This window comes from Phaethon lepturus, unplaced genomic scaffold (assembly GCF_000687285.1).
Source record: "Phaethon lepturus isolate BGI_N335 unplaced genomic scaffold, ASM68728v1 scaffold39440, whole genome shotgun sequence".
Taxonomy (NCBI): domain Eukaryota; kingdom Metazoa; phylum Chordata; class Aves; order Phaethontiformes; family Phaethontidae; genus Phaethon; species Phaethon lepturus.
In genome coordinates, this window is record NW_010513257.1 from 5,360 (window position 1) to 22,434 (window position 17,075).

The window sequence follows — 17,075 nt, forward strand, 5'->3', positions numbered from 1 at the left end:
AAGGGTTGGGTGGGGTTTTTTTTCCTTACAATTTTAAAGGCAGCCTGTGGCAGAAGTGTGTATTTCCTTTTGAACATTTGTCATGTGTTAAGTCACGGCTGTTTGTGAGGGGGAGAAGTGGCGTGAACACACACGAGTGAACTACTAGAAATCATATACAAAAACAGTTCCAAAGAGAACAGAATAAAATACAATTGAAGGCAATTAGTGTTTAAGATACACAAGAGGGGTCACACAAGTTACAGGGAGCAGGACACAGAAAATGTTTTTTCTCTTGTCTGGAACCGTTAAGAGGAGTTAAATTGCACTGTTAATAGCCCTAAACCTTGTTCTTTCACTATTGTCAGAAGTCACAGTTAGTTCCCAGTCGTGTTGCATTAGTTGGGAAGGTCACAGGACCTTGGAAAGGAAGCCCAGGAGTCCTGCTGTCAGCATTTTGTGGCAGTTTCCTCAGAACACGCACCCAAGAGAAGCGTCTGCAGTCTTCACAGATCCTTGTTTGATGCTGGATGGAACCACACCGGTATGAAGGTAGTGATGGTTTTAACCCCAAAGTACTGGCATCTGCATTCTTCACAGGGAGTTAGCACTGGCATGGAAAGGGAAGGACCACCGCCCCCCAAAGCACAGGTCTCTACAGGAGGGCAGAAGCTAGGTCCCAGCTCCGCTCATAGAACAAAAAGCTGGAAATTCAACTAGAGAAACAGCAGTTCTCGCCCATCTGCGATGTGCAAGCTCAGCTGCAACAACTGCTGGAGGCACAGTGGTAGCTCTGAACTCATCCTAAGCGATCTTCCCCTGCTGCAGCCCTCCCGTCTTTCAGGGAGCGATGCCTACTGCTCCCCGACCTTTGCAACCCTCCACCCCGAACGCCAGCCCGACTAACGCTAGATACCGTGAGAGTGCGACAGCACTTCCTTCTTCACTCTCCAGTCCTTTTTCGCTACCAAGGGAGATCCGCCAACAGGCTCCTGTGCCAGTACGTTAGCGGGTGCTGTCTGCAACATTTTGAACCCAAGCAATTCATTTGGGCTCAACAACATTAAGAAATTACTGAAGACACAGAAACAAAGGGCAGCAGGTGGAATCATAGGAAGAATTTGGGCAAGCATCACTTGTAGCATTCTGTCATTAATAAAAACTTACATTAACAATTTTTCCCCCTTCCCTCCCAGGCGCCAAATCTCTTGCCTTAATGTCAGGTAAATGGCAGACTTGGGCCAGGGACATGTGCTGCAACTCTCCCAAGAAACACAGTGGGTATATTGCCATTCAAACACTCATCCTTGCGTACAGTTGGGCAGAGGGAGGGGACGAAAATGCAGTAGAAAGTCCTCCTGAAGAGGATGGCATCTCAGTGTCCATCACTCTGGCTTCAGTCTTAATGGTCTGTCCAGAACAATAAAATATTAATAAAAAGGCATGGTGTGACATCAGCATTTAGACTTGTAGTCCACAAGGCAAGAACTCCACAGATAAGACGATTACAAGTATATGAAACACAGGGAATCTGAGTTAAGAGGGGGAAAGTGCCTCTTGAACACAGCCCTGCCCTTTGGAGCTGGGGCATCCATTCACTGTCTGTGTCTTTAGCACAGCTCTAACCTGAACGCCTCGGTCCTTTGTCAGTCCACACATGTTACTCTCTCCACAGTTGGCTTTGGCCCATTGTGATTTTTTAATTTTTGTTTTAAACCTGGCTTCTGCTACCTCTGAACAATGTCGCTGATTTCTTTCACTGAACTGAGAAGTTTGCTAAAGTCCTGGGTGGCTGCAGGACCACTGCCAGCTGTTGCTGGGCAGATCTGAAGTTCCCGTAGGTTATTCTCCAGCTTATTGATGGCCTCTCGAAAGGCAAATTTGTTCCTCATCTGCTGAATGGAGTCCACGTAGCTCACACAGAAGGTGTAGAGGTTCTTGCCAGCCTCTAAGACAGCGCTGTGGCTTGCCATTTGTTCAGAGTTCTTGCTGATGGCGATCCGTAGAGCCTCGGTGCTTTCCAACACCACCCCTTTAGTGATGGTGCCACTGGCAATCCTCTCCGGGGGCTGCCGGGTCTTCCGCAGCGAGACCCTGGTGGATATGAGAGGGATGAAGGCTGTAGATGATGGCTGGTCTCCACCTGGGGCAGAGGGTACAGATGAGGAAGAGGCAGCTGGGGTTGCTGTGCTCATCAGCAGCTTCGTAGAGGACTGTGGCTTTGGTACAGAGGAGATCCCCAGCTTTTTCACACCTTCCCCTGACTGGTTTGGCTTGACAGCATCATTGCTTGCAGCCTCACCAACCTGAGTCAACTGTTTGGATTTCGGCCCAGACACCACATCTGCTGCTGCTTCATGGCTGGCACTGTGAGAAACCTTCCCGGGCTTGCCGATGGAGGATGAAGAGAGCGGAAGTGGAGGGGCTGGTTTCAGCTTCGATAACTTCCCTTTGTCCTTCCCCGCTGACTCTGAGGTCTGCTTGAGCCTCCTCAGTCGTGGCTCCTCAGAGGAAGCCTTGCTGGCACCCACGAACCCAGCAGGGTTGAGTTTGGCAGCAGAACCTTGGTCCATCGTCACAGTGATACCTAAGGCACTGGGTTTGACTCCATCATCTTTGTGGAGCACACTGGAGGAAGGAGGGGCAGCAGGTTGCCTACGGCCAAGTTTTGGTGTCAGAGTGGGAGGGCTGGAGCCAGGGCTCGACTCTGCATCTTTGAACACATCATCAGTGGTCTCTTCATTTTTCTTAAGCAGCCGTGGAGGAGGGGTCACTGTTCCCCTGACAGCAACGTCAGTCTTGGCCTCATTTGCCCGCTTCCGAGGCAGTGCTGGCTTTTCACTTTTGTGTCCCCCAAAAGTGGAGGAATCAAACTGGCGTCCCGTGGACTGCAAATCCCGAGGCAGAGTCACAGATTTCCACTCTGTGTCCTTTGCTCCGTGGGGCACACAGGAGGCTGAGCAGGACCTTAAGAAACGCTTGCTGGAGTTAGAACTATTCTCCTCTTCACCAGCCACCACTCGACTGCTGCTCATCGTACTGGACTTCTTCCGTAAATGGGGAGATAAAAACCCAGAGTTCCCAGCGACAACCCCGTTGGTGACACCAGCCCCGTTGCCTGGGCTCTGAAACTTGGAGGGATCAGCTGCGTCTGCGGGGGGTGCAACGAAAGCTCCATTGCCAGCGTCCCTGCACTCCTCCTCCCCACCCGGCCTGCGGTCTGAGTGGCCGTCCATCTCTCTGAAGGAACTGCTCCTTTTCGGAGGGGTAGGGGCAGTCTTCTTCTTCTTCTTGATAAGGGCGCTGAAGAGGTTGTGCTTTTTGTCTTTTGGAAGCAGCCTCTCATCTTCATTCAAACTGCTCTCCAGGGCCACCCTCTCCTTCCGTGGCAGCAAGGGAGAAATAGCAGGTTCATGATCCAGAGGGTCTGCAAGGGAAAGAAAAGAGTCTACTGAGCATTGCTTCAACAGACAGAATAATCGGTTTTCTTCTGGGATCAAACCACTGGAGCATCTCCAAAAGCTGCAGGTTCTGTAAAGAGAGACAACTTCACACCAGAAGTACAGCAAGTACAGCCACGCTCAAGCCTGGACTGAACGTGGTCCCTAATCCTGCATACATTTATTTCTGAGGTGGCCTCTACAGGACTCGGCTGCCAAACTGCTTTCCCTGTAGGCTTCTGGTTTAAACACTGACATACAAACACAAAATGTTTATGTTCAGATTCCTGCCCTCACATCTGGAGACTTGTCTAAACTTCACACTGTGAAGAAGAGAAATATTAAGAGGCCTTTGCTTTTGTCCCTGTGCTGTTGCTGTCTTGAATAGCTGACCCTCTGAATTAATAAGACATCTCTGCAACACACCTCCACCCCCAGCCTCCTCGTTCATTTAGATTCTGATACTCCTAACCTCCTTTCCTGATGTCATCCTTTGTGGGGAATGGAAATAACTTTTTCAAAAGCAGAAATCAAGACGTCCTTCGACAGCTGAACACTTCCAGGTCATACCAGTGCGAAGATGGCCAGCTTTGTACAATAATGGAGGAAAGTGGTAGTAACAGCCTCCTTCAGCAGCATTGCTCCTGAAGGAAATGATGGAGTGACCCTTTCTCCGCTTACAAGAGGTATTTAAAAATGAATAGCAGTTATATAGAGTCCTGAAGGTCTCTGTATTTGACTGACAGAGGGCCTCATTCCCGGGCCAGGCACTCAGATGGCATTCTAATTCAAAGGCAGAATGCCTTCAGGGCAGCATATACACTGACAGCTCGACTAGGCAGCAAGAAGGGAGATGAAGCAGAGTCATAGGGGAAAAGGAGGATGCTTCTTAGTCATGTATTGGTGATCATCATGCGGTGGGTAGGATTTTGGTTGAGGAAGGGATTTTGGTTGAGAAGAGAGAATTTGAAGAAAAATAATTCTGTACTTTGAGAAGACAGCATGCTTCCGCAGGACCTCGTGCAGCTAAACCATTCCCACACAACAACTTATGGGGACCTGGACAACAAGAACAGCTCTCAGAGCACTCTGGGAGGCCGTGGCCTTACTGTGTCTAGACACAGTGGAGCTGTGGAGATCCAGAGAAAACTAGCAGCTTGCACTGAGGATCAGCTTCCAGCCACTGGACTTGCTATGGAAACACTGACAATTGAAGGGGAAACTGCAATAAAACTTTAATGTGAAATATTTTCTTTCACAATAAAGACTGAAATGATTCCCAGCATAATGTTAAAATCACATTGTTCCTGCTGTACTTGAATCTCTCAAAGCCCTTACATATTTAAATGAAGTTATTTTACTTCAAAGCTTGTAACACGAAGCAATTACATTTCCTATATATGGTAAAGAACCTTCCTTTCTAAGTCTCTGACACTTCCTTTTTCCAACATTTTACATCTCCTCTTCTCTCCCCCTCTTTGTCTAGATGTACATCTGCTACTGAAGCATGTACTACTAGGTGCATTTGACATTACACAAAAAAGGTCAGTCACATGAATGGTCAGAGAAGGCAGCGTCAACAGGTGCTGGGATAACACGCTGTATTTTATTCTACCTCATTATTTTTCAAATGAGCTAGATACAAATCTACTGTATACATTCAGTATTTTACCACTGCTTTTATTACCTCAAAATGCAAGGTAAGTTCTTGAAGAAACTGATTGAAAGAGAGTTTTAATTTCATGGAAGATTCTGTAAATACCTCTTTGTCCCTTGCTGAAATTATATTTGGTAACTGCCAAGAGTAATACTCTACAGTGCTCCAAGCATAAAACTGGTAGGATGGAACAGTGAAGAAACTTCCCTTATGGGGCTTGCTAAACCCGAGCAACTGCCCTGCTTCAAATTATGCCATTTGGTAGTGTAAAGTGGCTTGAACACAGCAGATTACCCAGCACTCAGATGCAGCGGGAGATCCCACTTATAGCTCCTACCAGGGAATGGGAAGAGGATATGATCAGAGAGTTCTGTGCTCAGGCTCTGGTCTATAGGGAGCTGTAGGCAACAGCCATTAAGTTCAAAGAAATCCTAGGGTTTCTCTAAGCAACGGCAGGTATAGCACCAATCCCTCAGCCAGTTCACACTCCCAGCTGCTATGTGCATCTGGTCCCAAGATTAACAATCTACCTTTGCAAAAAGTAATAAAAGGGGTTCTGAACCCAGGAAAGCAAACTCAGCAGCCTGTCACCCAGAAAGAGAATACTGGCACAGAAAACATGGCACCTGCTATTATACACAGCTTTTCCTAGGTGAAGACCTGGAGCTGGACATGCATTTTGTTCTCTGTATTTCCTGAAGGAATAATGACTTTAATTAAAACCTACCACATTCCCCCTGGCCTCGAGCATGTGCAGTCTCTAAGCCCTCGTTGGCATCTTTGCTTTCAGCAGCTCTCCTCGATGTTCGTGTTTTGGTTGGTAACTCTGGGGCCTGGAGGAAATTGCTCACTACACTCCTCATGCCCTTCTTTCCCAATTCCTTCTCCACCTCTGCAATGCACAGAAGAAAGACATCACTACAATCAACAGAAGATAAAAAACTATTGCACTGTTCAGAGTTAATAGCACAAAAGAAAAGCAAACACACAAAGTAGAGATTCCCTGAGGTTTTTCAGCCATTTGGCCATTTAAAATCAGATGTATGCCTGGAAAAAAGCCCACATGTAAACGCACCTCTGCTTTCTACGCCGTTTACACCAGGCAGTATAACCTAGGACTGAATTTCACTGCAAAGCAACCTATGAACAACATGCAGAGTTAAGGATGCCGTTGGCCCTTTTCCCATCCCTGGGATTGCTGGTCCAAGAGGGACCCAGACCTACCATCTGATATGCTGGATTCCTGAAACATCGTTTCAAAGGCCTGATGGATCTCTGCAAAGGAGGGTCTATCCGAAGGGCTCCACTGCCAGCCTGGAAAAAAAAACCACCACCACTCAAAACTTCCCACCAGCATTAGACATTCAGTACACTGCACCAGGAGCAGCTAGCTATCGCAGTTCCCTTTTTATAAAAATGAATGAGAGAAAACACTGACACGGAAACCCACTTTGGCTCAGTGATGGTTGCAGACACACAGCACCCTTTAAATCAGGTTTCCATGTCACAACATAACAGTAGATGCTGAGCACCGCTGCGAAAAAATGTATCACACTACGTCACGTACCAAATGGCCACAGTGGAAGAGTAACAGTCAGTCCCGTATGAAGCCTAGTGAAGCTCCTGCTTCATCCTTAGAGCACAAGCTTTTCTTTAAGTTGTCAGGAAGAAGGAGACAAAGAAAAAATGCATTGAGATGAACAACACATCTCTCCCCCAGGCCTGTGTGCTCCCAGTAGAGAAGAACAGCTGGTTTCATAGGGTGTTCATCCTCTGGGGAAAGCAGTTTTAACCAAACACTTCTACACACCATTGCACCTTCACTGGAACTGGCAGGGGGTTTCTCATGCCTTGCTGTATGTGGCCAGATCCCAGCACTTTTACTGCACCTCCACAGAGATAAAAAGCAGCAAGTGCAGAGCTGAGGAACACTTACACGCTCTCATGAGCTCATAAACTTTCTCAGGACAGCCTTCAGGGCGCTCCATACGGTAGTCTTTCTCCAGCAACTCATAGACTTGAGACAGGTCAATCCCAGGGTAAGGGGACATACCGTAAGTTGCAATTTCCCACAGCAGAACGCCAAAGGCTGCAGCAGAGAAAGAAAGAAAAAAAGAGGGGGAAAAAAAGGAGAAAAATATCAATAAGCTTCGTTTTCGTCTTTAGAGAAATTTGAGAGGATGTTTAGTGGGAGTAGTCACTAAACAGTGCTGCACACTTAAACCAGCTCCGGGTGGCTCAGATCCCATGCTCAGCTGCAGCTTAAATGTTAAAGAAGCATAACAAGCCTCTTCGTCAGCACAGACAAGTCTCCTGCGATATGACAGGGTAGAATTAGACTAATTTTCAATGTATCAGTTGTCTCAAACCTGAACGCCTTAAGATCCTTCAAGTCCTATTAAAGGCACAATTAAGAGACTTCACAGTGGATTAGCTGAAACTGTTTCACTGCTGCACTGCAGTCTCTCCCTCTATTTGACAGCTCCTCTCATCTGCAGCCTCTCCCTAGAGGACTCGCATATTTTAACAGCTCAGTGTTTTTGGGGTGCCCTTGTTTAGCTGTAGCATGGTCTAGAGGGGAAACTTGGGAGGCAGTGGGAAGAGGAAAGTTTCAGCAGTTGCTACCAACAAGACAGGGTGAGAGCGAGACATTTTGGTCACAGGGAAAGCTAAACAGGAAAAGGGAGAGCACAAAAAGGGTCTTGAAACAGGCGAGGCATTCAAGTCCTAGAAGTCGGTGGGGATGCAGGTCAGCACCAGGGTCAGGCAGCTAACCCAGGAGTCGGGCATGCAGAATAAACTCAACACCAGTTCAACAACCTGCATATAATTAATTTAGTCACCCTATTCTGTTCTTAATCTGAAGAGAAAGCGATTACAATTCTGTGTAAGTAAGGAAATCACATCACATTACACGGTAACACCACCAAGGGCAATTTGCATTCGACATTTCTGTGCACAATTTTCTTTGATTGCTGTCTTGAGGCAGTGAGGTGAAAGCGTCTAAACTCTGGCGTGCCCAGCAGCAGCCATGGCCTCTGGGGACAGCTGGCTTATTCTAACCAGATCCCAAAGTCCACTGCCCCAACTCTCACTACACAAGGTTAAGCTAACCCTAATTAAAGATACCCAATACCCCTTTCAGATCTTTCCTCCCCAAGTACTCTACTATTTAAATGCAACGAGGATCCTGCAGCCACCACAGCGGTACAGCAGCATCCTTGAGACCGTGGCAGACACCCAGCAGCAGCCAACACCACCATGCGCAAGACCAAAGCAGAAGAAACCCCTTGGCCAACTCCTTGGGAGGCTGTTTTGGGTTTTCCTCCCCCGTCTATAAAACATTTTGCATTAGCCATCTACCTAAAAGTTTCTACAAAATAGGGCCTTTCTCTGCACAGTTTCCCCAAAAGTCCAGAAAATTTCATCACTGTTTCACTATTATCTGTTGTTTTATATATACAGAAGACGCTCAGGATAACGTTTTCCAAGTGCCTTTGGGACCACATCCCACAGACTTCTACTTCATGTCACTGGGCACTTTTAGAGAATGTGACCGACAGCTATGGCAGAGATATAAACCCAAAGAAAGGCTGATTAAAAGTACATTGAGATTTTCTGTGGTCAGATTTGATTGAATGTAGCTCCATTTAGCTAAGTCTACTCTTATCAGCAGCACCTCAGGGTTCTTGAATAACCATTTGTCATCAAATATTCCCTCTGTTTCTCCTCATCTCATTCCAAAGATTATTCTTTTAAAATGCAGAAAGATGAGCTTGGAGCTATCACTAGACAGATACACATATCTTTTTTTTTTTTTTTTTTTAACAAAATGAACCAGATTCTCTCTTTCCTCCTTGAAGTAGTTAGAAAGTTCCTGGCTACATAACAATATATCGCTTCACAGTTTTGTGCCAGAGCTATATCAAGTCAGTAGTATCGGTGCACTCCAGCCCCATTTCATACATTTCTATAGACACTACAATACCCTTTATTTTCATACTTGCCGATGATTCAAACATGTAAAGTCAGATCGGCACCCTCAGTGCTCCACTCAAAGCCTGACTTGGCAGAGATTAGTTTCTAAACTCTTGACAAGCTCCTAGAACAACATGGCTCAAACGAAGGGAACACAGTCGCACCTGAAATGTTTCACAATGTCCTCATTTCACAGCCCTGGAAAAGACAACTATAATCTGCATTAATTCATACATGCAAATTCTTACCCCAGACGTCAGATTTAATGGAGAACTTGTTGTAGGCCAGGCTTTCTGGTGCAGTCCACTTGATGGGGAATTTTGCTCCAGCGTGGGCCGTATATGTGTCACCTGTCATTAGCCTGCTCAGGCCGAAGTCTGCCACCTTCACCAAGTGGTTCTCCCCTACAAGGCAGTTTCTGGCAGCAAGGTCCCTAAAAACAAGAACAAAAATAGGTAATGAGAAGTCTTTACCATCTCACTTTAGCAATAGGAAACCTGCTGTTCCCAAAGAAACCTGGGCCTGCATGTGATTATTTTGATCAGAGTATTGCACGGATATTACGTAGTTATGCGCATACATGTAAGAGGGAAAGTTATTTTCCATTCCAGCTTTGTAAGACTGTCATCCAAACTTTTTTTTTTAATGTGAAGTGAAAGCTTCAAGAAGCCCCCTCACTTTCAATAAAAGCTGCCACCCTCAGGATAAAAATAATTTAAAGAAATGTCAGTGCTCAAGTTATCAATAGCTGAGGATGAGCACTGAGTAAGAGAAGTCGCAATGCCTCACTTCTTGCCCACCTCTCTAGCACTTCAGTCACCTCAGCCAACACCAGTTGCTCTCCAGAACTCTGTTCCCAGTCCTTGCTCAAGCACCAGGTCTAACTCCCACCTAAGCTCTTCTTCCTCTCCACATTTTACAACATAACTTTTTCGTACCATGTTTTGGCCTTTTCAAACCTGTTGCGGTCTCTGCTATGGATATTCACATTTTTAAAGGATGGAGCAATAAGCAAATTAAAGCTTTTCCTCCACATGTTTTCACCTGTCTCTGCCCTGGCAGCTGAGAGATGTGCACGACGCATTTGCCACTTCCCTGGCTTGTACATGCTGTTAGCACCCTCGGAAATGCTTCATGAGTATAAAAATGTAAAGCACAGAAGTACATTTCTTCTAATATTAGGTCTCATTAAAAACACTTTTCCAGATGATGTCACATTGAACTAAAAATTGATTCTACCGGAAAGCTCGAGTGAGATCGTTAGATATGAGGCAGACACTGCTGTTTCTTTTGCTTGTTCTCCTCAATCAGAATAAATTAAAAAAATAACGTCTTACTAGATGGCCATTAAATTTTCACAGTGTTTTTGAATATACCTTCTTATCAATGCTGATTACTACAATGTGTGTCTAAATAAAAGCTCCTCTTCATAATCAAATTCCACCTCCTTCCTGATTCATTAAATGAGGTCACAGCCCAGCGTTTGAATCCATGGATGTGAATTCTGACAACACTCTTAAAATAATTGGGTAGGTGGGTATGGGGGTGGCTGATAAGGAAAAATGCTACTATTTATTTTAGATAAATGGGTCATCAGAAATAAGAGGAAATTAAATGAACGGCAGAGCAAACAAATGGGATTCACACAAAGCAATTTTTAAAGTTCACTTCCTACAGGCTGAAGGGATAAAATACCTTCAACAGAGCAAATCAAAGGCTGGAAATTTTAATTTGCAGCATCACCATTCACTTTATTGACTGACAGAAGCATTTAAACAGGCCTTTCAGGCAGCGAGGGCAACACATGACTTAGAGGAGCACCTAAAACTTTACACACGATCTTCATATTTGTCTCTACAAAAAACCATGTGCTAATTTCATATTCCAGTTAATTGGGCAGGAAAGGTCACGCTGTGGCACAGAGAACATCTTGTATAAAGCTCAGCGACTCTCAAACCTTTGCGCAGGATGTGTCATTATATTGCTAGGAGGCCATTTCTACAGATGAAGAATGCAAAGCTCTAGCCATAATTGCAGCACGCTTAAAGGTCAGAGTCTCTGAGACTTTTAAGATTGCAGAGATGCTTATTAAAGTGAATACGCAATCTGGACAATAGCAGGAAACAGTCCCTACAGAGGATGGAAAAAAAAAAGGGGAAACAAACAAGAAAGAACATGGGATAAGAAGGCACTAAGAGGGTGGCTTTATTGTGAGCACCTGCACACATCCACCAACATCAACTGCAGCATTTTTTAATGGCTGTTAGAATCAAGGAAGAGCATTAGCTTATCTGGTCCATTAAGAATCTGTTACTTCAGGAAGCATTTACATTTAAGGCCCTTGCCCAAAATACAGAAGTACTGATATGTCTTTCACCTGCATCTACTTCAAAGGTAAGAGAAAAACACCGAGAGAAAAACCATTATGAGAACCATCCTATAGACAGGTTAATGCACTGTATCAGAACACAATGCCCTAGTGTGTTAAATGCAGGACACCAACTGCATCTAACTCAATGCTGTAATAATCTGAAAGGCACGAAAATAAATCAAGGGGTGTTTTGTGCTCAAGATTCGGGGGTGCTCACTGTCCTTCCTACCTGTGAATGAAGTTTTTCTTCTCCAGGTACTCCATGGCTGAGGAGATCTGAGTTGCCATGTACAGTAGCACCACAGCATTCACCTCCTGCCGGTTACACTCACGCAGATAATCCAACAGATTCCCATACGTCATGAACTCCGTAATGATGTAGAACGGAGGTTCCCGTGTGCACACCCCTAGGGACCAACATAAAGTTTACAATGACTATTTGAGAATATCAGTGAATCTTCAGGTTATGTCCTCTAGGGCAGTTTATACCTCTAGAAATACAGGGTTCACAGAAAGAATGAGTTCTGCTTGGAATTGGTTAATAGAGGGTTTTAATTTCCTGCTTCAGGCACTGTAACTTAAACATTAGGGAGACGAGATGATTAAAAATCATGTATTAGTGGTACAAATTGTGAATTTTGCCAGACAATAAGCGTCTGTATTTAAAGCCTTGGTATGGTAAGCAGCTTATCTGCTCCTTAACATCCATATCACTGCACAAGGGTTTAGTTCAAATCCCTCTGCTTGGTATTTATCACTTACCTAATAATTGCACCAAGTTCGGATGCTTGATCTCCTTCATTACTGCAGCTTCTTTCAAGAACTCTTCTACCTCCATGGTATCCTCCTGCAGAACAATGGTAAAGCTTTGGCAAGGACAGCGTGCACAAAGGAGGAACAGATTTTTGTATGAAGACACAAAAAGAACTGCAAACTGACAACATAAGCCACAGTTCTTTCAAGGTAATTTTTCCCTGTAGCCACATCACAATGCCAGGGAGTTAGGAACATTGGGGGTTTTGTAGGATTTAAAGAAAAAAAAGTTATCATTCTTATTCTAACAGAGCTTTTTGGTGCAAGAAAATCCATATCCCTTTTGTGAAGGACCTCTCATAGGACCACTCAGGAGTTGAAAAGGAGAAATGTGCTTGTTCCTAACAGGAAAAAAAAGACAACATGAAATAAAAAGTACAGAAAAGCAACACGAATGAACATAAAAAGGAAGGATACACAATGAAATTCTTGAGAAGCTGCTGAAATGTGGGCCTCCGGTTTCACTGGGTAGGAGCAAGAAATCCCTCCTTCCAGACAGGGAGGCACAACCGATGGCAGCCACTCCGTAACTGAAAGCTTGAGGTTTCACAGATTTCATTTCTGTCATTTAGAGCCTGACCCATGACGTAACCATTCTGGGCAGACGTGTCACTATCTATTTGTTGAACGCCAGAAAGTTGCTTGGCACAACACAAAACCAAGGAAGATACAATCTTGCTTAAAAGACCTATTTTCTGAAGCAAATATGCCACAAATGGCCGAAAGGTCATTTCAAAGTAGTGCAAAAATACAGATCTATTCCTAAAGCAATGTTTTTTTTCTATATCCATATTATTTTTTTTTCATTGGTGGATTAATGTTGACAGGCTACATGGACGAAGTGTTTTAAGGAAGGATTGGAAAGGATTTACTGCTGCTGGTGAGAATGATAACAGTGGGCTGCCGCTGTAAGATCCAGCCAGCTCTCTGCTCTGCAGCTAGGAACGAGAACCTTTGTCAAACAGTTTCATTCAATCATTTACTACTCGTTGACAATTAGCTTGACTGGCAGCTGTGATTTGCTGAACACACTCTGTCAAAACTAATAGCCCAAAGGTCCTTGTGAGCAGAAACTTAAACCGTTTTCTTTGGCAAAGGAAACTGGGTTAATAATCCAGGTTGCAAAATTACCCTAAATACACACTTATCTAATGCATGCTATACAAACTCTGAAAGGTTGCCCCTCTGCATAGCTGTTCCACTGTTTTAAAACTCTTACCTCTCAGCGACCGAATTAATAGGAAGGACACAGAGAGAGAACTACTGTAACAATGATCTCTCTGAAAATCTGATCTCATGCAAAGGACCCAGCTTAACCAGTCTCAATCTTCCACCGTACAAAACTATGAAAGAAATAAAACAGTTCTGGCTATACAATATTTTCCTAGCAGAGCACAAGATCATGCCCACAGCATTAAGGGACATCAGGGTTGCACATTGCCCAATTTAAAACACAGGCTTCTCTGCTGGGGAAAAAATTTTAAAAAAGGAAAAAAAAGAAAGTAGCAGCAGTCCTAAATGATGCAGATCGGAGGTGTGCAGTAAGAAATGTGCTGAGATGACCAGCTCACAGTAGTTCAGCCATTAAGTGGCACTCACGGGGAACAAGCTTTGGCCACAGTCACAGCAGGCTGCAGTCGGTCCAATGCTATGCAGGTCACAAAGCTCCACTCACAGTTACTGCAGCCACTGCCTACCTCACGCCCCTTTCCCGCAGTGTTGGGTGTAAAAACACAAATTCAGAGTGTGTCATGTTATGATAACAGACCCTTATAAATACTGATGTGTCCTGTGCAACTCACTGAGCTTCCAATGATGTATTTTAATGAGAAACATCTAAGCACCAAAACATTGTCTAGCAGTTCCCAGTTAAATGCAACTGAGGAACAGCGTGTGCTGCTTTGCCTGCCTTCTTGCATGAGCTAGTGTTTTGTGCCAGCTATGAGCTACGTTTAGACACTTGATAGAAAACTGAACAACAAATGAGTGTTCGTAAGCATCGCCATTCAAAAAGATGCTGGAACAATTCCCCTCCACACACACACCTTTTAGTTTTCCCTCCCTTTTATCTTTCTTATAGAGATATCTGGAGTAGATGGGGAAGGAACAAGAAGAGTCATACAAAGTTTTGAAAAATATTCTCTCAGAGGAAAATCAAGTGAGTCATTTGAACATTTGTGCAGAAGCTGCAGGAGGGTTTGTTTTCCCCAGTAGAACTGGGATATTAATGCGATTTTAGAATGTTTCCCAAAACTTTGAAGAAAGCTATAATCCCACCTGTCAGGCAGCAGACATGGATTTAAGGAAGGTGGATTATAAATTTGCTTTTAAGGATGGGTTTAGTGTGCATAATTGCAGGTTGAAGTGTTTCTCAGCTCTCTTCTTGGTTATTCCTACATTCCCCAGCGGAACATGCTGCTTCACACTACATTATGAACCACTTTTAGTGATGTTTCATTAAATATTTATTTGATATATTTGAAACAGCCATGGTCTGTATTAAGGTTACTCCTTATGCACAAACAGATTTCATGGGATAACATGCAATTTGCCTTTGTTGATGGGTCTTACAGAGAATAGAATGAAAGTAACAACTACAGTTTGGAGCAAAATGAGAAATCTGAAGACATCGGGTATCCTCCTCACACCACAAACAGAAGCAGGAAAGGAGAAGTTACAGCAAACAACGTCCTGGAAACAACTGGCCTCTCTTGTTCACGATAAACAGGCATTTTGTTCAACCTGGTCACATCCCAGTTCCAGCAGCATGGCAATGCTCCCGAGTAAGCCCTGTGGTCCCCAGCGCGATGGATCCGAGCAGGGATAACACTAGGTGTCACTCGCTCCCTGTGCAAGCAGGCACTTGGACTCCCCTCCACTGGGGAGCAGGAACAGGAATCTCCAGAGTACAAAAAAAAGACCAAAATGAAAATACTTTCTGCAACCATAGCAACCCAGAAATACTGAGCTAGCCGCTGGTCAGAGAGTAAGGAAGAAATATTTTCCCCAAATCAAGGAAATGCTCTTCCCCTGACACCAAAGCATCTACACAGTTCTCTCCACTTCAAAATTTCCATTGCAAAAAAAATAAAAAGAAACAAACAAACCCCGCCCCCCCCGTTCTGTTTGTTTCTGCAAGACCAAACCACATCCCCATTCAAGGAGAGAGAACATGGTGTCAAGTTAGCATAAACTCTTATTAAGCAATCAAATGCAATGTGTGTGGATATTGCCAGAAGATCTCAAGACATTTTTATAAACATAAATGAATTAAGCCAATGACCTTCTGAACTCACAGAGCATTATTTGCATTTCAAGAGACAAGGAAACCAAGACACAGAAATCAGGGAGCAGAGCCAGAAACAGAACTGATTATCCAGTTCCTCATTAAAGCCACTTACAAATTTTATATATTTTAGCTTGGATACACCTTTTCCTCCTCTTGTATCTTTTGACAAGCAGCAGCTGTGAACAATTGCTTAAGACTTCCAGGTACACAGGGAGCTTGTCTTTTGGGAAAGACGCTACATAAGACAGAAAATCAAAACATGTAAAGCCTCCCTGAAGCACAGCCTTTGAATTTTGTCTTGAGTGACTCACAATCCACAATTTTCCTTAATACATCAGCTTCTGTTAGTGTGTTCATCCATGAATAGCTCACCTTTGCCACACCCTGAATGGGAGACATCATGACAGCTATTTACTTTTCTAAGATTTCATCTGTTCTGAAGTAGAAATTGCACTATTACTACCCTCCTTCATTTAGTTGTTTCAGGTCTCACATAAAACCATAACAGGATCAAGCTCTTTCAAAAATACTCTATTCCGTGCCTACAGCACAGCAAGAAAGGGCTGTCACCAACCCAAACTGTCTTATTTAGGGCTGAGGTGAGCGAGCCAGCCTGAACTTGGTTCCTCCTGAGAGGAGATGAACAGGAATACTCAGAGATTTGAGTCCTACCTTTAGAGTCTTCACAGCCACTGTAAGGTTGTACTTCTTCCAAACTCCTTCATACACCTCTCCATACTGCCCTCCACCAAGCTTGTGTTTCATCGTGATGTCAGTTCGCTCTATCTCCCATTTGTCGTAGTTTGGAGACACGCCATAAATAGTGGGCTTATTGCGTTTGGGCGCTGGGTAGTGTAAAGTGGTGATGAGCCCATCTGCAACAGTTGAATGATGATGGACCAACTCTGCTAAGGTGTTGAAGCGGCTCTCTGAAGAGACATACAGCTAGGGACCAAAGAGAAAGAGAAAGCTCATTCACATAACGCACATCAGAGCATTCATATGTAGAAATTACATTATAAAATTGCGGAACCAAAGTGTTGCATCACTTCTACTTGACCTCCAGTACTATGAGCTCCACCAGCTCTGTTACCAGTTCTCAGAAGCTCAGAGCTGAGAATGATCAACACTTACATGGGAAATGCATAGATTTGGGAAAAAATACATGCACTTCGCTGAAACAATATGGAAGGAATGATTGCAAATAGCATTAGATTGGCATGCTGTTGCTTGAAATGTCTTTTTTCAAAAGGCTGGTCAGTAGAGATTGTGGGGTATTTCTTAGAGAGTAGGGGGTTGTCAACCTCAGTGTCTTGATTCCATTATTACTCTTTGGGTTATGACGTTTTCACCTGCATAAATTCCCTTTCAAGGGTCACTAGCAAACTGGTGGCTTCCCTGCTTTTGGCCTAAGCTTCTGCATAGTATTTTGCACGGAGTTGGACAGCTGGTCCACTCCATTCTTGTGATGGGCATCGATCAATAACACGGAAGCAAAATCATTATCACTGAATGAGAATCTGCTGCGTGGCACAGTAACCTATATTT

At 44.2% G+C, this 17,075-nt stretch overlaps 1 protein-coding gene across 1 annotated transcript; it reads right to left on the reverse strand.

The window, feature by feature from the left end:
* Window positions 1-1,706: 1,706 nt before the first annotated feature.
* On the reverse strand, window positions 1,707-16,472 carry ABL1 (ABL proto-oncogene 1, non-receptor tyrosine kinase; the record flags this gene model as incomplete). The annotated part of the gene is made up of 8 exons (XM_010289613.1): window positions 1,707-3,406; window positions 5,804-5,968; window positions 6,301-6,390; window positions 7,013-7,165; window positions 9,303-9,487; window positions 11,655-11,832; window positions 12,188-12,272; window positions 16,200-16,472. Coding segments are annotated over 8 exons (2,829 nt in total), but the record flags the coding sequence as incomplete, so codon positions are not given.
* Window positions 16,473-17,075: the final 603 nt, after the last annotated feature.